This window comes from Malaclemys terrapin, chromosome 3 (assembly GCF_027887155.1).
Source record: "Malaclemys terrapin pileata isolate rMalTer1 chromosome 3, rMalTer1.hap1, whole genome shotgun sequence".
NCBI classification, from domain to species: domain Eukaryota; kingdom Metazoa; phylum Chordata; order Testudines; family Emydidae; genus Malaclemys; species Malaclemys terrapin.
The window spans coordinates 34,175,051-34,189,795 of NC_071507.1; the positions used below are offsets into that span (position 1 = coordinate 34,175,051).

Here is a 14,745-nt window from a genome sequence, read left to right on the forward strand (position 1 = left end):
CTCTCTCTCTTCCACCTACATCTACAGGCACCACACCAAGCGACTGAAGCACTGATCAAAGGGGAGAGCCTGGCTGAAGAGCAACCAGCCAGCCTGTGATGAGAAGCAACTAAGTTTGTAAGGGCACTGAAAGTGTTAAGATCAGCTTAGAATGCGTATTGCTTTTATTTCATTTGACCAAATCTGACTTCTTGTGCTTTGACTTATAATCACTTAAAATCTATCTTTATAGTTAATAAATTTGTTTGTTTATTCTACCTGAAGCGGTGTGTTTGGTTGAAATCATGTCAGAGGCTTCCCTTGAGATAACAAGCCTGGTACACATCAATTTCTTTGTTAAATTGACGAACTCATATAAGCTTGCAGAGACCAGTGGGCATAACCGGACACTGCAAGATGAAGCAGCTTACATGCCAGAGGCTGTGTGTGAACAGCCCAGGAGTGGGAGTTACCCAGCAGAGCAGGGTAAGGCTGGCTCCCAGAGTCAAGGATTGGAGTGACGTAGCAGACCACCGGTCCAGATAACACCAGAGGGGAATGTCACAAAGGGCAAAGCTTATCTGTATGGGAGACAAACTTTTTTTTTGGGGGGGGGGAGGGGGGAGAGGCGCGAACGACTGGTCCCAGACTGTGGAATGACCTCCTTCAGGAACTAAGGCATCATCACAAACCTCACCACCTGCAAGGCTCATTTCTTTGGCCTTAAGTATCAGGGGGTAGCCGTGTTAGTCTGTATCTACAAAAACAACAAGGAGTCTGGTGGCACCTTAAAGACTAACAGATTTATTTGGGCATAAGCTTTCGTGAGTTAAAACCTCAGAAAAAGTGAGGTTTTAACTCACGAAAGCTTATGCCCAAATAAATCTGTTAGTCTTTAAGGTGCCACCAGACTCCTTGTTGTTCTTTGGCCTTGACTTCTCTAACGAACACATAGCAACAGATATAATTAAATAATAAAAAACCAACGTAAAACCCAGCCAAAAGAAGACACTCCACTGCACATACTTCTGTCCCTGGGGATATCACTAATGGGCAGCACCGACAAGAGTAACAATTGCTCAGTTAATTGCTCAATTTTTTTTATTATACTGAATAGTAACTTCTTATTTTACAATTTCAGAGTCAAAGTGAACAAATGCAATGGATTATGTCAGGTAAATACACGTCATTTCATCAGTGCTGAGCCATGCATCTTACTCATTCCACTTGCAGTAAAGTCTGATCATAGAAAGATTCAAAAATTTCACCCGTGGCTATTTCCATCAGCGATTTCTGTGCATGATAGTAAGTTGAAAGGAAATAAGGTACATTTTGGTGGATGCATCTCAAAATAGTGACCGGAATTTTTTCAAATACCATTTGCTGACTATTCAGACAAATATGAAATGCCTCTATCCCAGAAAAATACTTTATCTGCCTTCTCTGTAGCACTTTTCCATGTAACTTGAATATAGCATTCATATTTAACGTAATGTTTCAAATATTGATTAGTTCAATAGAAGTCACCAAAATTATTTGTATAAACACTAGTTTGTTAAAACAAAGGTGGTGTCATTGTAGATCCAAAGATGCTGGGATAACATACAATACATATTTTGTACGTTTCCACAAACTTGGTCATACTGAGGGCTGGCATTTCTATGATAGAATTTTGGAATTAAAAAGGAAAGGAGGTGGGGCTATTATATGTGCCGCCGAAGACCCCGAACGAGTGAAGGACCCACCACTGAACTGCCACCGAAGACTCGGAGCGCCATCCGGTGAGTACAAGTGCCGCAGCGGGTGGCGCCCTTTTTTATGTCCGCTCCCCCGAAATTGCTTTGCCCTAGGCCCCCTGATTCCTCTGGGCAGCCCTGGGCAGCATATTGTGCAGGAACCAAGCTTTGGGTCATGGAGTAGCATGTGTGTCCCAGCTCCTTCAGCAAAATCTGATGGTTGTGGGGAAGGGGTCACTTGGTGTGACCTGAATGACACATTATACTTACAGTCAGACACACCCCAACTCCTTGATTACTGAATGAATACCGAATTGGCTCGTCATTTAAATTTTTACCACAGAAATGTGATGGAATGTGATTGTATAAGATCCCATACTGATGTACTGTAACTAGTTTGGACCGTGCAATAAGGACCTGGGAACCACAAATCAGGAGCTGGGGATAAGGAACCAGCTTTATCCTCCTGCTTTGCTGCCCCCTCGGCCAGGAAGAGGGGCCAGCAGCGCCCCAGGAAAGCACCCCCAAGCGGGAGGGAAGGAGCAGGGCGGATATGTACCAGTTCACGGCTGGGTTACGGTCCTGGGGCCCTGGAAAGCAGGCGCATTAGGAGCGTGGAGCGTGACGAGCACCCGTGTCCTCTGATTACTGCCGGCAGGTCAGATGGGCTCTGCCCGCCGGGCACAGGGACAGCCGGGGACAATGGCCGCTCAGAGGAGCCTGCCCAGCTGACAGCCCCGAGGACGTCTCCTGCTGAGCGGGGGAAATAACCGTGGAGAGGCAGCGGGGATAAATAGAGGCCCGCAGCCCCAGGCACAGCACGGTGTCTCCCCGCGGCTTGCCCCGCAGCATGGCGTGCCAAGCGGCCGGCGAGGAGCTGCCGCGCCCCCGCGGCGGGGCCATGCCGCGCCCCTGCTGCAATGGCTACAGCGAGCTGTTGTCGGCCGAGATGCGCCGGGCCCTGGTGCAGTATCGCCCGGAGAAGCGCAGCCGGGAGGAGGCGGCCGAGGGCGGCGAGCTGCCTGCCTTGGAGGACGCCTACCTGAGCATCCTGGAGGGGCTGGGCGAGAACCCTGCCAGGCAGGGGCTGCTCCAGACGCCCAGGAGGGCTGCCAAAGCCATGCAGTTTCTCACGAAAGGCTACCAAGAAACCATCGAGGGTGAGTCCTGCTGGCCGCGGGGATGCGCTTTGCCGACGCCTGCCTGTGAAGGTTGTGGGGGTTGGACTAGATGACCTCCTGAGGTCTCTTCCAACCCTGATCTTCTATGGTTCTATGGAGGGGAAAGTGCAAGCGCCCCTGGTCTCTGCCTCCCTGCTCATCGAGACCAAAGTCCCTCAGCTGGAGCCTCTCCTCCCAGCTGCTGCTTCATTGTCTTCCACCCCTCCGCCAAAGACAAGGAGGGTGGGGGTATTACTTGAATTGGACCCAGGGCTGATGGTGAGAGAGACCAGTTTTTCATCTACACCAAGCGCTCCTTCAGGCCTGGGAAACTGACTCAGTGGGTCAGAGCTAAGCACAAGGTGGAACAGAGTAAGGTGGTTAGGGTAAAAGTTAACACATCTTTCAAGGGATCATTTAAGGTGAAGTGGCCAGTCATAGGGGGAAAAGAGAGGGGAAAAGGCAGCTGGGGGGGGGGGGGGAGAGTAGTGGGTTACAGATTGTTGTAATAAGCCACAAATCCAGTGTGTCTATATCTGATCCCTCATCCTCAAAGAAAACCTGCACAACACTTTCAAAAAAGGAGCCTGGCAGCTTAAATTCATAACTCTGCTAGACACTAAAAGTCAGGGACTAGAGACACTGGATTTATGGCTTATTACAGCAATCTGTAACCCACTAATAACCTGTAGTAGGTCCTAGCCGGGGCTCGACCCTTCCGGACAGGAGGGGAGCCACACCGACTCACTACTGTGGGAACAAGTAGTCAGTTAGTCCCGGAACTCCGGCTCTTTAGTGCAGAGTCGGAGCAACCACAGTTAAAGCTCAGGCCCTTTACTGCAGGGGCTGAGCGAGCAAATAGTTCAGAGCCCAGGCCCTGGATCAGGGCGGGGCAAACACAGTTAGGCTCAGGCCCTTGTTTGCAGGGGCTGAGCGAGCAAAGAGTTCAAAGCCCAGGCCCTGGATCAGGGCGGGGCAAACACAGTTAGGCTCAGGCCCTTGGTTGCAGGGGCTGAGCGAGCAGACAGTTCAGAGCCCAGGCCCTGGATCAGGGCGGGGCAAACACAGTTAGCTCAGGCCCTTGGTTGCAGGGGCTGAGCGAGCAGACAGTTCAAAGCCCAGGCCCTGGATCAGGGCGGGGCAAACACAGTTAGGCTCAGGCCCTTGTTGCAGGGGCTGAGCGAGTGAATAGTTCAAAGCCCGGGCCCTGGATCAGGGCGGGGCAAACACAGTTAGCTCAGGCCCTTGTTGCAGGGGCTGAGCGAGCAAATAGTTCAAATAAGATACGCCTAGGCTTCTGTAGCCGAGCGTTGGGTGAGGGGGAAGCCTGCCACCCGTGCGGAGGGTGGCAGGGGGGAACGCAGGCCCACCCACTCCACTGCGTTCCAGCCCAGGGCCCTAACAGCGGTTGCTGCCGCTGCTGGTCAGTGGGGTATCCAGACCGCAACACACTGACATAGGCTCACACTCAGTTGCAGCCGGACCGGGGTCGGCTATCCCCGGGCTACTTCCGTGATCCCCCTCCCAGCCTACCTCGTTCGTTATGCCGGGATCGGGCCAGTCCATCTCCATGGGCTCCTCTCTGCCCGGGCTCGGTGGCAAGTCTGGTAGCTCTGCCGGGAAGTCCGGCCAATGGTCCTCAGGCGGCTCCTCTGGATAGCAGCAGGGGCGAAGGGGTTCGGGTCCAGTCTCACCCTCAGGGTTAGTGGGGTCCGGTTCCCAGGGGTTCTCCCAGTGGCGGGCGTGAACGGGCTCCGGCGGCTCCTCCTCGTAGCGGGCCCGGGGTAGCTCAGGCCAGCCAGGGTCCAAGCCCCGGTCTTCGACGGTCTCCTGGCCAGGAGCTACCGGCCGCACGTCTGCTCCCTGTGGTGGCTGAGCTCCAACTGAGCTCTGGCGGCCGGCCTTTATACTACCTGTCCCGCCCCTTGACTTCCGGGGGGCGGGGACAGGTGGTGGTGGTCCCACCCACTCTGGTGCCGGCACGTGGGCTCCCTCTTCTGGACAGGAGGGGAGCCACACCGACTCACTACATAACCCCTTCCTCCCCCAGGTGCTTCCCTCAACTGGAGGGTTAATGGACCACTTCACCTTGACTGGCCCCTTGAAATACATTTTAACTACTTATCCTGAACAATCTCTTCCACCTTGTATTTAGCTGACACTGTGAATAAGTTTCCCAGACCTGAAGAAGAGTTCTGTGTAAGCTCCAAAGCTTGTTTCTCTCACCAAAAGAAGTGGGTCCAATGAAACATAGGCGCTGACTCCGTGGGTGCTCCGGGGCTTGAGCACCCATGGGGAAAAATTGGTGGGTGCTCTGCACCCACTGGCTGCTCCCTGCCCCACCCCCCTACCCCAGCTCACCTCCGCCTCCGCTCCGCCTCCTCCCCTGAGCATGCCGCTGTGTCCTGCTTCTCCCCCCTCCCTCCCAGAGCATGCGCTGTGAAACAGCTGTTTTGCACGGCAAGCCTGGGAGGGGGGGAGGAAGGGGAACACGGTGTGCTTGGGGGAAGAGGCGGGGGAGGGGTCCAATAGGGGCAGGGAGGGGCAGAGTTAGGGCAGGGATTTTGGGGCAGGGGTGGAGTTGGGGCGGGGCTGGGGCCGGGGCCACGAGCACCCACTGGTGCAGAAAAAAGTTGGCACCTGTGCAATGAAAGATATTACCTCACCTACCTTATCTCTCTGATATCCTGGCGCTATAATCACACTTCATTTTTCACTTCATTAAGGAGGCAGATTCTCACATTCCTGGAAGGCGCTCTGTGGGTTTCAGTTCTTGCATTTAACAGCCTTCACCTCTGTAAACCTTCAAAACCCTTCCCAATCTCATAAACTTGACTGTATGAAATATACTATCAGTGAAATGTGGGAATTAAAAACAGGGAATTTTCTCCATTTTACTCTCCAGCTTCAGGATGGTATTCATATGTATAAGTGGCATTCGGGTGGGAAGAAGGGGGAAGTAATTTTAAAATAAATGAATCTGAGCAGAATCAGGTATATTACTCATAGAATACTAATTTGCCATTTTGTGCTATGTTTGTACCGCACCTAGCACAACGGGGTCCTGGTCCAGGACTGGGGCTCCTTTGCACTACTGCCATACAAATAACAGGAAACAAGAATTTCAGCTTGAGCATCAGTTAAAAAAGAGGGAGGGGGACAGCAAGTGGCAGCAGGCTCGATGGTTGTGTATGAATTATTCCTGGAGGTATACCAATAAAATTTAAACGTAAATAGTATCTTTATTACCTTAATTTCGTAAAATGAGGCCCTGCGGATGCAAACATTTTTTGGGGGTGTGCAAATAAGTTTAATGTTACTATTCGCAGAAGTGAAGTTATGCAAACACTTATATCCAGGAGTAAGAATCAATTGCAGTTTTACCTTTCAGGGATTTTTATCCTAAACTTTTCTTTTTCCACTGTTGACATGTATATTAGTTACATTTCCCCCCATTTTGTATTTTTCTGGTTCTCTATTCTGTATCTTAGTATCCACAATAGGAGCTGGTCTCTGTGATGACAAATTTTTCTCATCTTCAGTGTTTAGACTTTTCTCTTTCAAATGAACATAAACAAATAAGGCTTTGCAGCTTCTGAAGTACAGATTTGATAAAGAATTTGTGTACTAGGGACTCATCTTCTCCAAACAGATAACATTCTATACTAGTTTATTAGGAAATAAGCTAATGTACACCTAAACAGTGGGTGCTGTCCTCTTTCTATTTATAGGCATGAACTGTGATCAGTGCTCCCTTCTCCCTGCCTGTGACTGGGAGTTGGGACCATTCAGTAGGCCCCCAAAAATAAGAACTGCATAAAAAGAAGTTTAGCACTGCTTGGCAGGGCTGAAGCCCACTGGATGACACCTGTGTATAAAGTTACTTATATGCATGTAAGATGGGGTGTGTGAGTTGAGTGTAGGATTCCACCTGTACTTAGAACTGATTTTCTAAAATATGCTTTCAGTTCTATACAACCATTGCATTTCAGTAAGAATATGTCCATATTAAAACTATTTTTAAAAGGTTGGGGTTGTGCTTTTCTCTCTCACATCAGATTTTGTTTTGTGCTTAGGAAAGTATGTATCAATTGCAGTACATGCATAACGCTATTTAGGATAGAATCCTGTGTAGAATCTTTCATTAACTGCTCATCTTGTCCTTTCAGATATACTCAATGATGCAATCTTTGATGAAGACCATAATGAAATGGTGATCGTTAAGGATATTGATATGTTTTCCCTTTGTGAGCACCACTTGGTACCCTTCTTTGGCAAGGTAGTTATCCATCTGGCTTATAGCAAATATTTGTCATTCAGAGGTCTTGGGTGTTCTACTGAATAAAGGGAAATAAAATGTGTTTTGAAAAGGTGTGGGTTGTTGCTCATAGCCAGTGTAGTCCTGTAGAATCCAGAATAGTCTTTCTTAGGAAGAGTTTTAAAACATGCCAACTATGATGTGGGCATTTTGAGGTGATGAGTAGAGGATTTATTTTGTGGACTAACTGCATCTGCAGTATGAAGCATATTAGCGTCAGGAAAGAAGAGCCATATTTTCTACAATATGGTCATAGGAAATTGATTACCCTTGGAGAGGCTCCTTAGCAGGGATCATAGAAATCCATTTGTTGCAGAAAAACATGGAATATGCATTTTTACAAAGAATCTTTAGTTTTTACATTTTGTGGAAAACTAAAAATGTATTAACTAAATTTTACTGAAAGTAGCAGTTTCACTTTTTCAGTGCATGTAACCTGCCCCTCTTGTGGTTGATTTTTGAATGCATTTTAAATCTACATAGCTAAACATCTCCAATAAACTGCTTCTGGCGCATATAAGTTACTCAGCGGCATAAAGGGGTTCATATTTTAATGCATCTCAAATTTAACATAAGAATGGCCATACTGGGTCAGACCAAAGGTCAGTTTAGCCCACTATTCTGTCTTCTGACTGTGGCCAATTCCAGGTGCCCCAGAGGGAATGAACAGAACAGATAATCAAGTGATCCATCCCGTTGCCCATTCCCAGCTTTTGGCAAACAGGCAAGGGACACAAGGCCTTCACATCCTGGCTAATAGCCATTGATGGACCTATCCTCCCTGAACTTACCTAGTTCATTTTTTTTTTTTTTTTGAACCCTATTATAGTCTTGGCCTTCACAACGGGTTGACTGAGAGTTGTGTGAAAAAATACTTCTTTCCTGCTGCCTGTTAATTTAATTTGGTGACCCCTAGTTCTTGTGTTATGAGAAGGAGTAAATAACACTTCTTTATTTACTTTCTCTACACCAGTCATGATTTTATAGACCTCTATTATATTCACACACCCCCACCCCAGTCGTCTCTTTTCCAAGGTGAAAAGTACCAGTCTTATTGATCTCTCCTCATATGGAAGACATTCCATACTCCTAATTATTTTTCTTGCCCTTTTCTGAACCTTTTCCAATTCCAATGTATCTTTTTTGAGATGGGGCGACCACATCTGCATGCAGTATTCAAAATGTGGGAGTACCATGGATTTATATAGAGGCAATATGATATTTTCTGTCTTATTATCTATCCCTTTCTTAATGATTCCCAACATTTTGTTTGCTTTTTTGACTGTTGCTGCACATTGAGTGGATGTTCTCAGAGAACTATCCACAATGATTCCAAGATCTTTCTTGAGTTGTAACAGCTAATTTAGACCCCCTCATTTTATATATATATATATATATATATATATCTGGGATTATGTTTTCCAATGTGCATTACTTTGCATTTATCAACATTGAATTTCATCTGCCATTTTCTTGCCCAGTCACCTAGTTTTGAGAGATCCTTTTGTAGCTCTTTGCAGTCTGCCTGGGACTTAACTATCATGAATAGTTTTATATCAGCTGCAAATTTTGCCACCTCACTGTTTACCCCCTTTTCCAGATCATTTATGAATATGTTGAATAGGATTTGTCCCAGTACAGATCCCTGAGGGACAGTACTATTTATTTACCTCTCTCCATTCTGAAAACTGACCATTTATTCCTACCATTTGTCTCCTATCTTTTAACCAGTTACCAATCCATAAGAAGACCTTCCCTCTTATCCCATGACCGCTTACTTTGCTCAAGAGCCTTTGGTGAGGGACCTTGTCAAAGGCTTTCTGAAAATCTAAGTACACTATGTCCACTGGATGCTCTTTGCCCACATGAGGGGGTCAACACGCAAAGAATTCTAGTAGATTGGTGAGGCATTATTTCTCTTTACAAAAACCATGTTGACTCTTTCCCCAATGAATTATGTTAATCTATGTCTCTATGGCAATTTTGTTCTTTACTATAGTTTCAACCAGTTTGCCCAGTACCGAAGTCAGGCTTACCGGCCTGCAATTGCAGGGATCACCTCTGGAGCCCTTTTTAAAAATTGGCATCACATTAGCTATCCTCCAGTCATTTGGTACAGAAGCTCATTTAAATGATAGGTTACAAACTACAGTTAGTAGTTCTGCAATTTCACATTTGAGTTCCTTCCGAATTCTTGGGTGAATACCATCTGGTCCTGGTGACTTATTACTGTTTACTGTCATGCGTCTGACGAAGTGGGTATTCACCCACGAAAGCTTATGCTCCAATATATCTGTTAGTCTATAAGGTGCCACAGGACTTTTGTTGCCTGTTACTGTTTAGTTTATCAGTTTGTTCCAAAACTTCCTCTAATGACACCTCAATCTGGGACAGTTCCTCAGATTTGTCACCTAAAAAGAATGGCTCAGGTTAGGGAATCTCCCTCACAACCTCAGCCGTGAAGACTGATGCAAAGAAGTCATTTAGTTTCTCTGCAACGGCCTGATCATCCTTGAATGTTCCTTTAGCATCTTGATCGTCCAGTGGCCCCACTGGTGTTTAGCAGGTTTCCTGCTTCTGATGTACTTAACAAAAAAATTGCTATTACTTCTTGAGTCTTTGGCTAACTGTTCTTCAAATTCTTTTTTGGCCTTCCTCATTATATTTTTATACTTCACTTGCCAGTGTATGCTCCTTTCTATTTTCCTCACTAGGATTTAGCTTCCACTTTTTAAAGGATGCCTTTTTGTCTCTCACTGCTTCTTTTACTTTTGTTTTTTAGCCACAGTGGTACTTTTGGTTCTCTTACTATGTTTTTTTAATTTGGAGTATACATTTAAGTTGAGCCTCTATTATGGTGTCTTTAAAAAGTTTCCATGCAGCTTGCAGGGATTTCACATTTGGCATTGTACCTTTTAATTTCTGTTTTTCCCCACCATGGGGATGTTAAATTTAATTTTATTATGATCCCATTACCAGGAAGTCTAGCTATATTCACCTTTTGGACCAGCTGCTGAGCTCTACTTGGGACTAAATCAAGAATTGCCTCTCCTCTCGTAGGTTCCAGGATTAGCTGCTCCAAGAAGCAGTCATTTAAGGTGTCAAGAAACTTTATCTCTGCATCCCGTCCTGAGGTGACATGTACCTAATCAATAAGGGGATAGTTGAAATCCCCCATTATTATTGAGTTCACTTCAGCCTCCAGCTGTGAGTAATTAAACGTATGAAAAAATGCCAAAAAGCTTTAAAAATCATCCCTAAAGCCCGTATCACTAAGTTTGGCAAGGACAAATTTCACGTTCCTGGTGAGGTGCTGTTCTGTACTGTATGCAGCAAGGCTGTAGATTATGTTCAAAGGCAGACACTTGTAGAACACATGGAAAGCACTAAACAAACAATGAAAAGAAGAGGTTAAAACAGCAGGACCATCAACAACAATAAAGAAACAATACACTGTGACTGGATGATTTTATTATAATGATTGATGGCGCTGGTAGGCTTGGAACTTGCTTTAAAATTGTAAATATATCAGTAAAACATTGTGTTCGGCTGGTACCTATATATATTGTAGCTAGGGAAACTAAAGTGCAGCATTTCATTTTAAGTGTGGAAAAACACAGATTTTGGGGTTTTTTTAAATCGGAGAATTTTGGATTTTTTAATCATGGAAAATGAGGATTCCTGCCCCTTCCACATTAAATATCCACTGAAGCTGATTTGTGAGGGGGGCATTGCCTGCATAGATATATGGGATTAAGCTTGTCTGAGTATACACAGGGAAATTTTTCCTGAAGTCTCTTCCAAACACAACTTAAACTTCTTAAAAGTGATTGCACTCAGCATCCCAAACTGGCAATCAGTGTACAACCAAAGCTCCCAAGGCAGGGGCCTGCTAGAATGAAGATTAAATAAATAAATAAATAAATAGTTCCATGTATCTTACTCCTGCCTCTTCCCAGCTCCATCTTCCTCCCTTCCACATTGCTTTTTCTCCTGTAACAATCTCCTTCTTTCCTTTCTCCAGTTTCTCTCTCTCTCTCTCTCTCAATAAACCTCCTCTCCTACTTGCTGCTTTCCCCTCTCGTGCCTCTCTCCGACACTTTTTCCATGAAGACTGATAATTCTTGAGAGCTCAAACTGTTTGGAATGTACAACAACATGAACGACTGTCTTCTTCCTGACCAGTAAATCTACTTGCTCTACATATGCCCATAAGCTACACAGCATCTAAACCAGGGGTTCTCAAACTGGGGGTCGGGACCCCTCAGGGGGTTGCCAGGTTATTACATGGGGGGTCGCGAGCTGTCAACCTCAACCCCAAACCCCACTTTGCTTCCAGCATTTATAATGGTGTTATAAGTTAAAACACTTTTTATATATTTAAGGGGGGGGTCACACTCAGAGGCTTGCTATGTGAAAGGGGGTCACCAGTAAAAAAGTTTGAGAGCCAATGATCTATACATATGCACCTTTTCCATCTACTACATGGTGCAGGTCTGACATCACAGGGCACTTTGTCTGCATTAAGGATCCAGTCCTGCTCCCATTAAAAGCAGCACTGAAACTCCCATTGACATCACTAGAGGAAAGATCAGGCCTGAAGCCGGCAGGTTTAGGTTCTGGGAGCCCTGATCCTGCAATTTCCACTGGAGTGGGCAGACTGCTATGAATGTGGAGACCCATTGACTAGGCTAGGGCTCCTCACAGACACAGTCATGACTGTGCATTGTACATTGCACCTCAGAGCCCTGAGTTTATACAGACCTTCAACTTTCCTGCAGAATCAGGTGTGTAGTAATCATTCAGCACTTAGATTCCTGTTCATATTTGCAGGTACATATTGGATACTTACCTGTAAAGAAAGTGGTTGGACTAAGCAAGCTTGCAAGGTAAGTGCATCTATGCAATGCTATAGTGATGTGAAGGTGTAAAGGCCAAACCCTGTTCTCAGTGCACAGCCCAAGTGAGGATGCCATGTACTGGGATGCTCTGCAGAGAGAAAGAGACAGGAATACTTCCCCTGAGATGTATGATAGCAACAAAGTTATTGCCCCCCAACCACTGAGACCCCTCAATCTGTGCATACAGAGCACTCCTCATCACTGCTAATAGAAGGGGGCTAGTGGGAGAACGTTCTCTTTGAGGGGCTGTCAGTTTTGGCACTGCCTCTCCACTTGGGACTGAAACAGCCTTGTGGGCATGCTGCAGTGCTTCGGCATTGCTTCTCAGGAAGGAAGGGCTTAACCGTGGCTAAGGATTGGTGTGAATAGTTCAGCTAAGAACCAATGGCTGGCAGTTTTATGTTTATTGGCAGCTGCTGCAAGTGGTGCTGCCTTAGCTTTTGGGTTTAATTTATTTGTTTTATATATCAGGGTTGCCTGCAGTTTTCAGATATCTGCCTCTTTTTGTATAGGAACATTTTTTATAAATGAAATTCACTTTTCTACTTAACAGGCTGAGTTTGTTAAGTAAAAGTTGACGGCCTATACATCTTAAAAGTTCTGATGTCAATAGGCAGACTATAATTAAGTGTCTAGTAGTAGCCCTGTTATAATCTATGATCGTGTCTTCTGCATTCTGAGCACCAGCATGTTAATGATCGATCAGAGGCTGCTTTACAAATGTGACACACAGGCTGATAATCCACAGATTGAAAATAGATTATAATGTGGTTAAATAAGATCTTTTTGAGGCAGTACTTAATTTAAAAAAATGTTTTCTATAAGAGATTCTAAATCCATATATAAGGTACTTTGGTTAAAATAAGTGGTACAAAGTAGAATATATTAATACTCAATATATAAGGTATTCTAAAATGGACTGAATATCAGCTATATGTAAATCACATTACATACTGTAATGTAAAATCACTTATACTACATTATATTTAGCCTTCTAAATAGCCAAGATAACATCCTACTTTAACACCTGTGATACCCAGAAAGTCTATTAAGCTCAACTGAAATTGTGTTTAAATCAGGAGGAAATATTTATTATTCTTACATTTTCCCCCCCCAGAATTGTTGAAATCTTTAGTCGAAGACTGCAAGGTGTGTATCCTTTCTACAATATCTCTCTGTTCTGCTGGACTATATTTCAGCTAGATGATGCCCAACTGAAGAAAGTACTTAAGTGTATGCCTAATTTTAATTATGGCACTAGTTCTGTTGAAGTAAACGTATTTAAAGTAAGACATAGACCTAAGTACTCTCCTGAACTGGGACCATAATCAGTGTGGCATATTTGTTAAAGCTGTCAAGGGACCAAGCAGAAAACATCAAACTAAAGCAGCCTGATCCTACACGTCAACAGTATATTGACTTTATTGGAAGCTTGAGGCGTCTAGTCCTAAGTCCAGAACCTTGGTATTTACAATTCAACAGCTGGGTCGGTATAATGGGGAAGTTATGCATATGAAATAAGAAATGTGTTGGGGGCCCTTTTTCTGAAAGAATGAGGAAGTGTACTCGGTGCATAGGCCACCTCTGATAAGTAGCCAAGGAGGACAGCAGTCTCTGCAGTGTGCGGAAAACTGACTTTGGATAATGTGTTTCACAGGGAGTGAGGGCGGTTTTGTTAACTATTAAAAATCCTGCGGGCAATCAAGGTGGATAAATATTTGCTCACTGGATAAAGAACAGATTTCAGGGCTCCAAAGTTGTCATTCCAGCACTTTTTACAAGCACTAAATTCACATTGAAAAAATAATTAAAAAAAAACATTTTTAGCACAGGGGCTCATTTTATTTTAGTTAGCCAGTGGGAGAATTTGATGGACTGTATTTAGAGCACATTAGGAATGTATTTTCTTTGAGTTTGCAAGGAGTACCAAGAGTGGCAATTACATATAGAAAAATCATACTGTTCTCTTTCCAGTTCAAGAGCGGCTTACCAGACAGATCGCTCTGGCAATTACTGAGGCTCTGAAACCTGCCGGAGTGGCTGTGATTGTAGAAGCATCTTAAGTAATTCATTAGTGTTAGTCCCATTAAAGTCAACCTCTAAGAACAGTTACCACACTATCTGAAATGTCATCGTTACCTAAACAGACTTGAGAGAGTTGCGTTTCAGTTCCTACCACAGACTTCCTGAAGGACCTTAGACAAGTCATTTAATCTCTCTAGCTCAGTTCCCCATCTGTAAAATGAGGATCCTGATATCACTGCTCTTCACTGGGCACATCAGGATGCCTTCACTAGTAACTGTGAGGTATTCAGATGCCACGATGATGGGGCCATTTAAGTACCTGGATAGATAACTTCTATATTACAGTACTTCACATACTAGCTGATCAGAAATGGTGACCTCTGTCAACATCATCCTTTCTCACACACTCCAACAAATGCTGCAGGGTATGTATGGGTAACTTAGCTTGAAGTGACCATGTAGGGTATAAAAGTAGGGTATACAGATTTTGGCACATATTCCACTGTATGTCACTTTGTGTGCTCAAATTGGTACAAGTCTTAGTAGTTTTTTCAGGCTTACCCCAAAAATTGTCCAAGTGTATTCTAACATGTGGACCAGTCACATCTGGCACCAATACATTTAGG

At 44.8% G+C, this 14,745-nt stretch overlaps 1 protein-coding gene across 1 annotated transcript; it reads left to right on the forward strand.

The window, feature by feature from the left end:
- The first annotated feature begins 2,455 nt into the window (after window positions 1–2,455).
- LOC128834413 (GTP cyclohydrolase 1-like) lies at window positions 2,456–14,157 on the forward strand. The gene is made up of 5 exons (XM_054023124.1): window positions 2,456–2,875; window positions 7,045–7,154; window positions 12,027–12,082; window positions 13,212–13,243; window positions 14,069–14,157. Exons 1-5 carry the CDS (start codon window positions 2,566–2,568, stop codon window positions 14,155–14,157), a joined length of 597 nt encoding a protein of 198 aa, XP_053879099.1. The 5' UTR covers window positions 2,456–2,565.
- Window positions 14,158–14,745: the final 588 nt, after the last annotated feature.

Excerpts from the sequence above, each read along its gene's own strand:
- LOC128834413 (XM_054023124.1), top strand. The coding sequence starts at position 2,566 with ATGGCGTGCCAAGCGGCCGGCGAGGAGCTGCCGCGCCCCCGCGGCGGG. Across the intron at positions 2,876-7,044 it reads CTACCAAGAAACCATCGAGG|ATATACTCAATGATGCAATC; the intron begins GTGAGTCCTGCT and ends TTGTCCTTTCAG. Across the intron at positions 13,244-14,068 it reads CTTTAGTCGAAGACTGCAAG|TTCAAGAGCGGCTTACCAGA; the intron begins GTGTGTATCCTT and ends TTCTCTTTCCAG.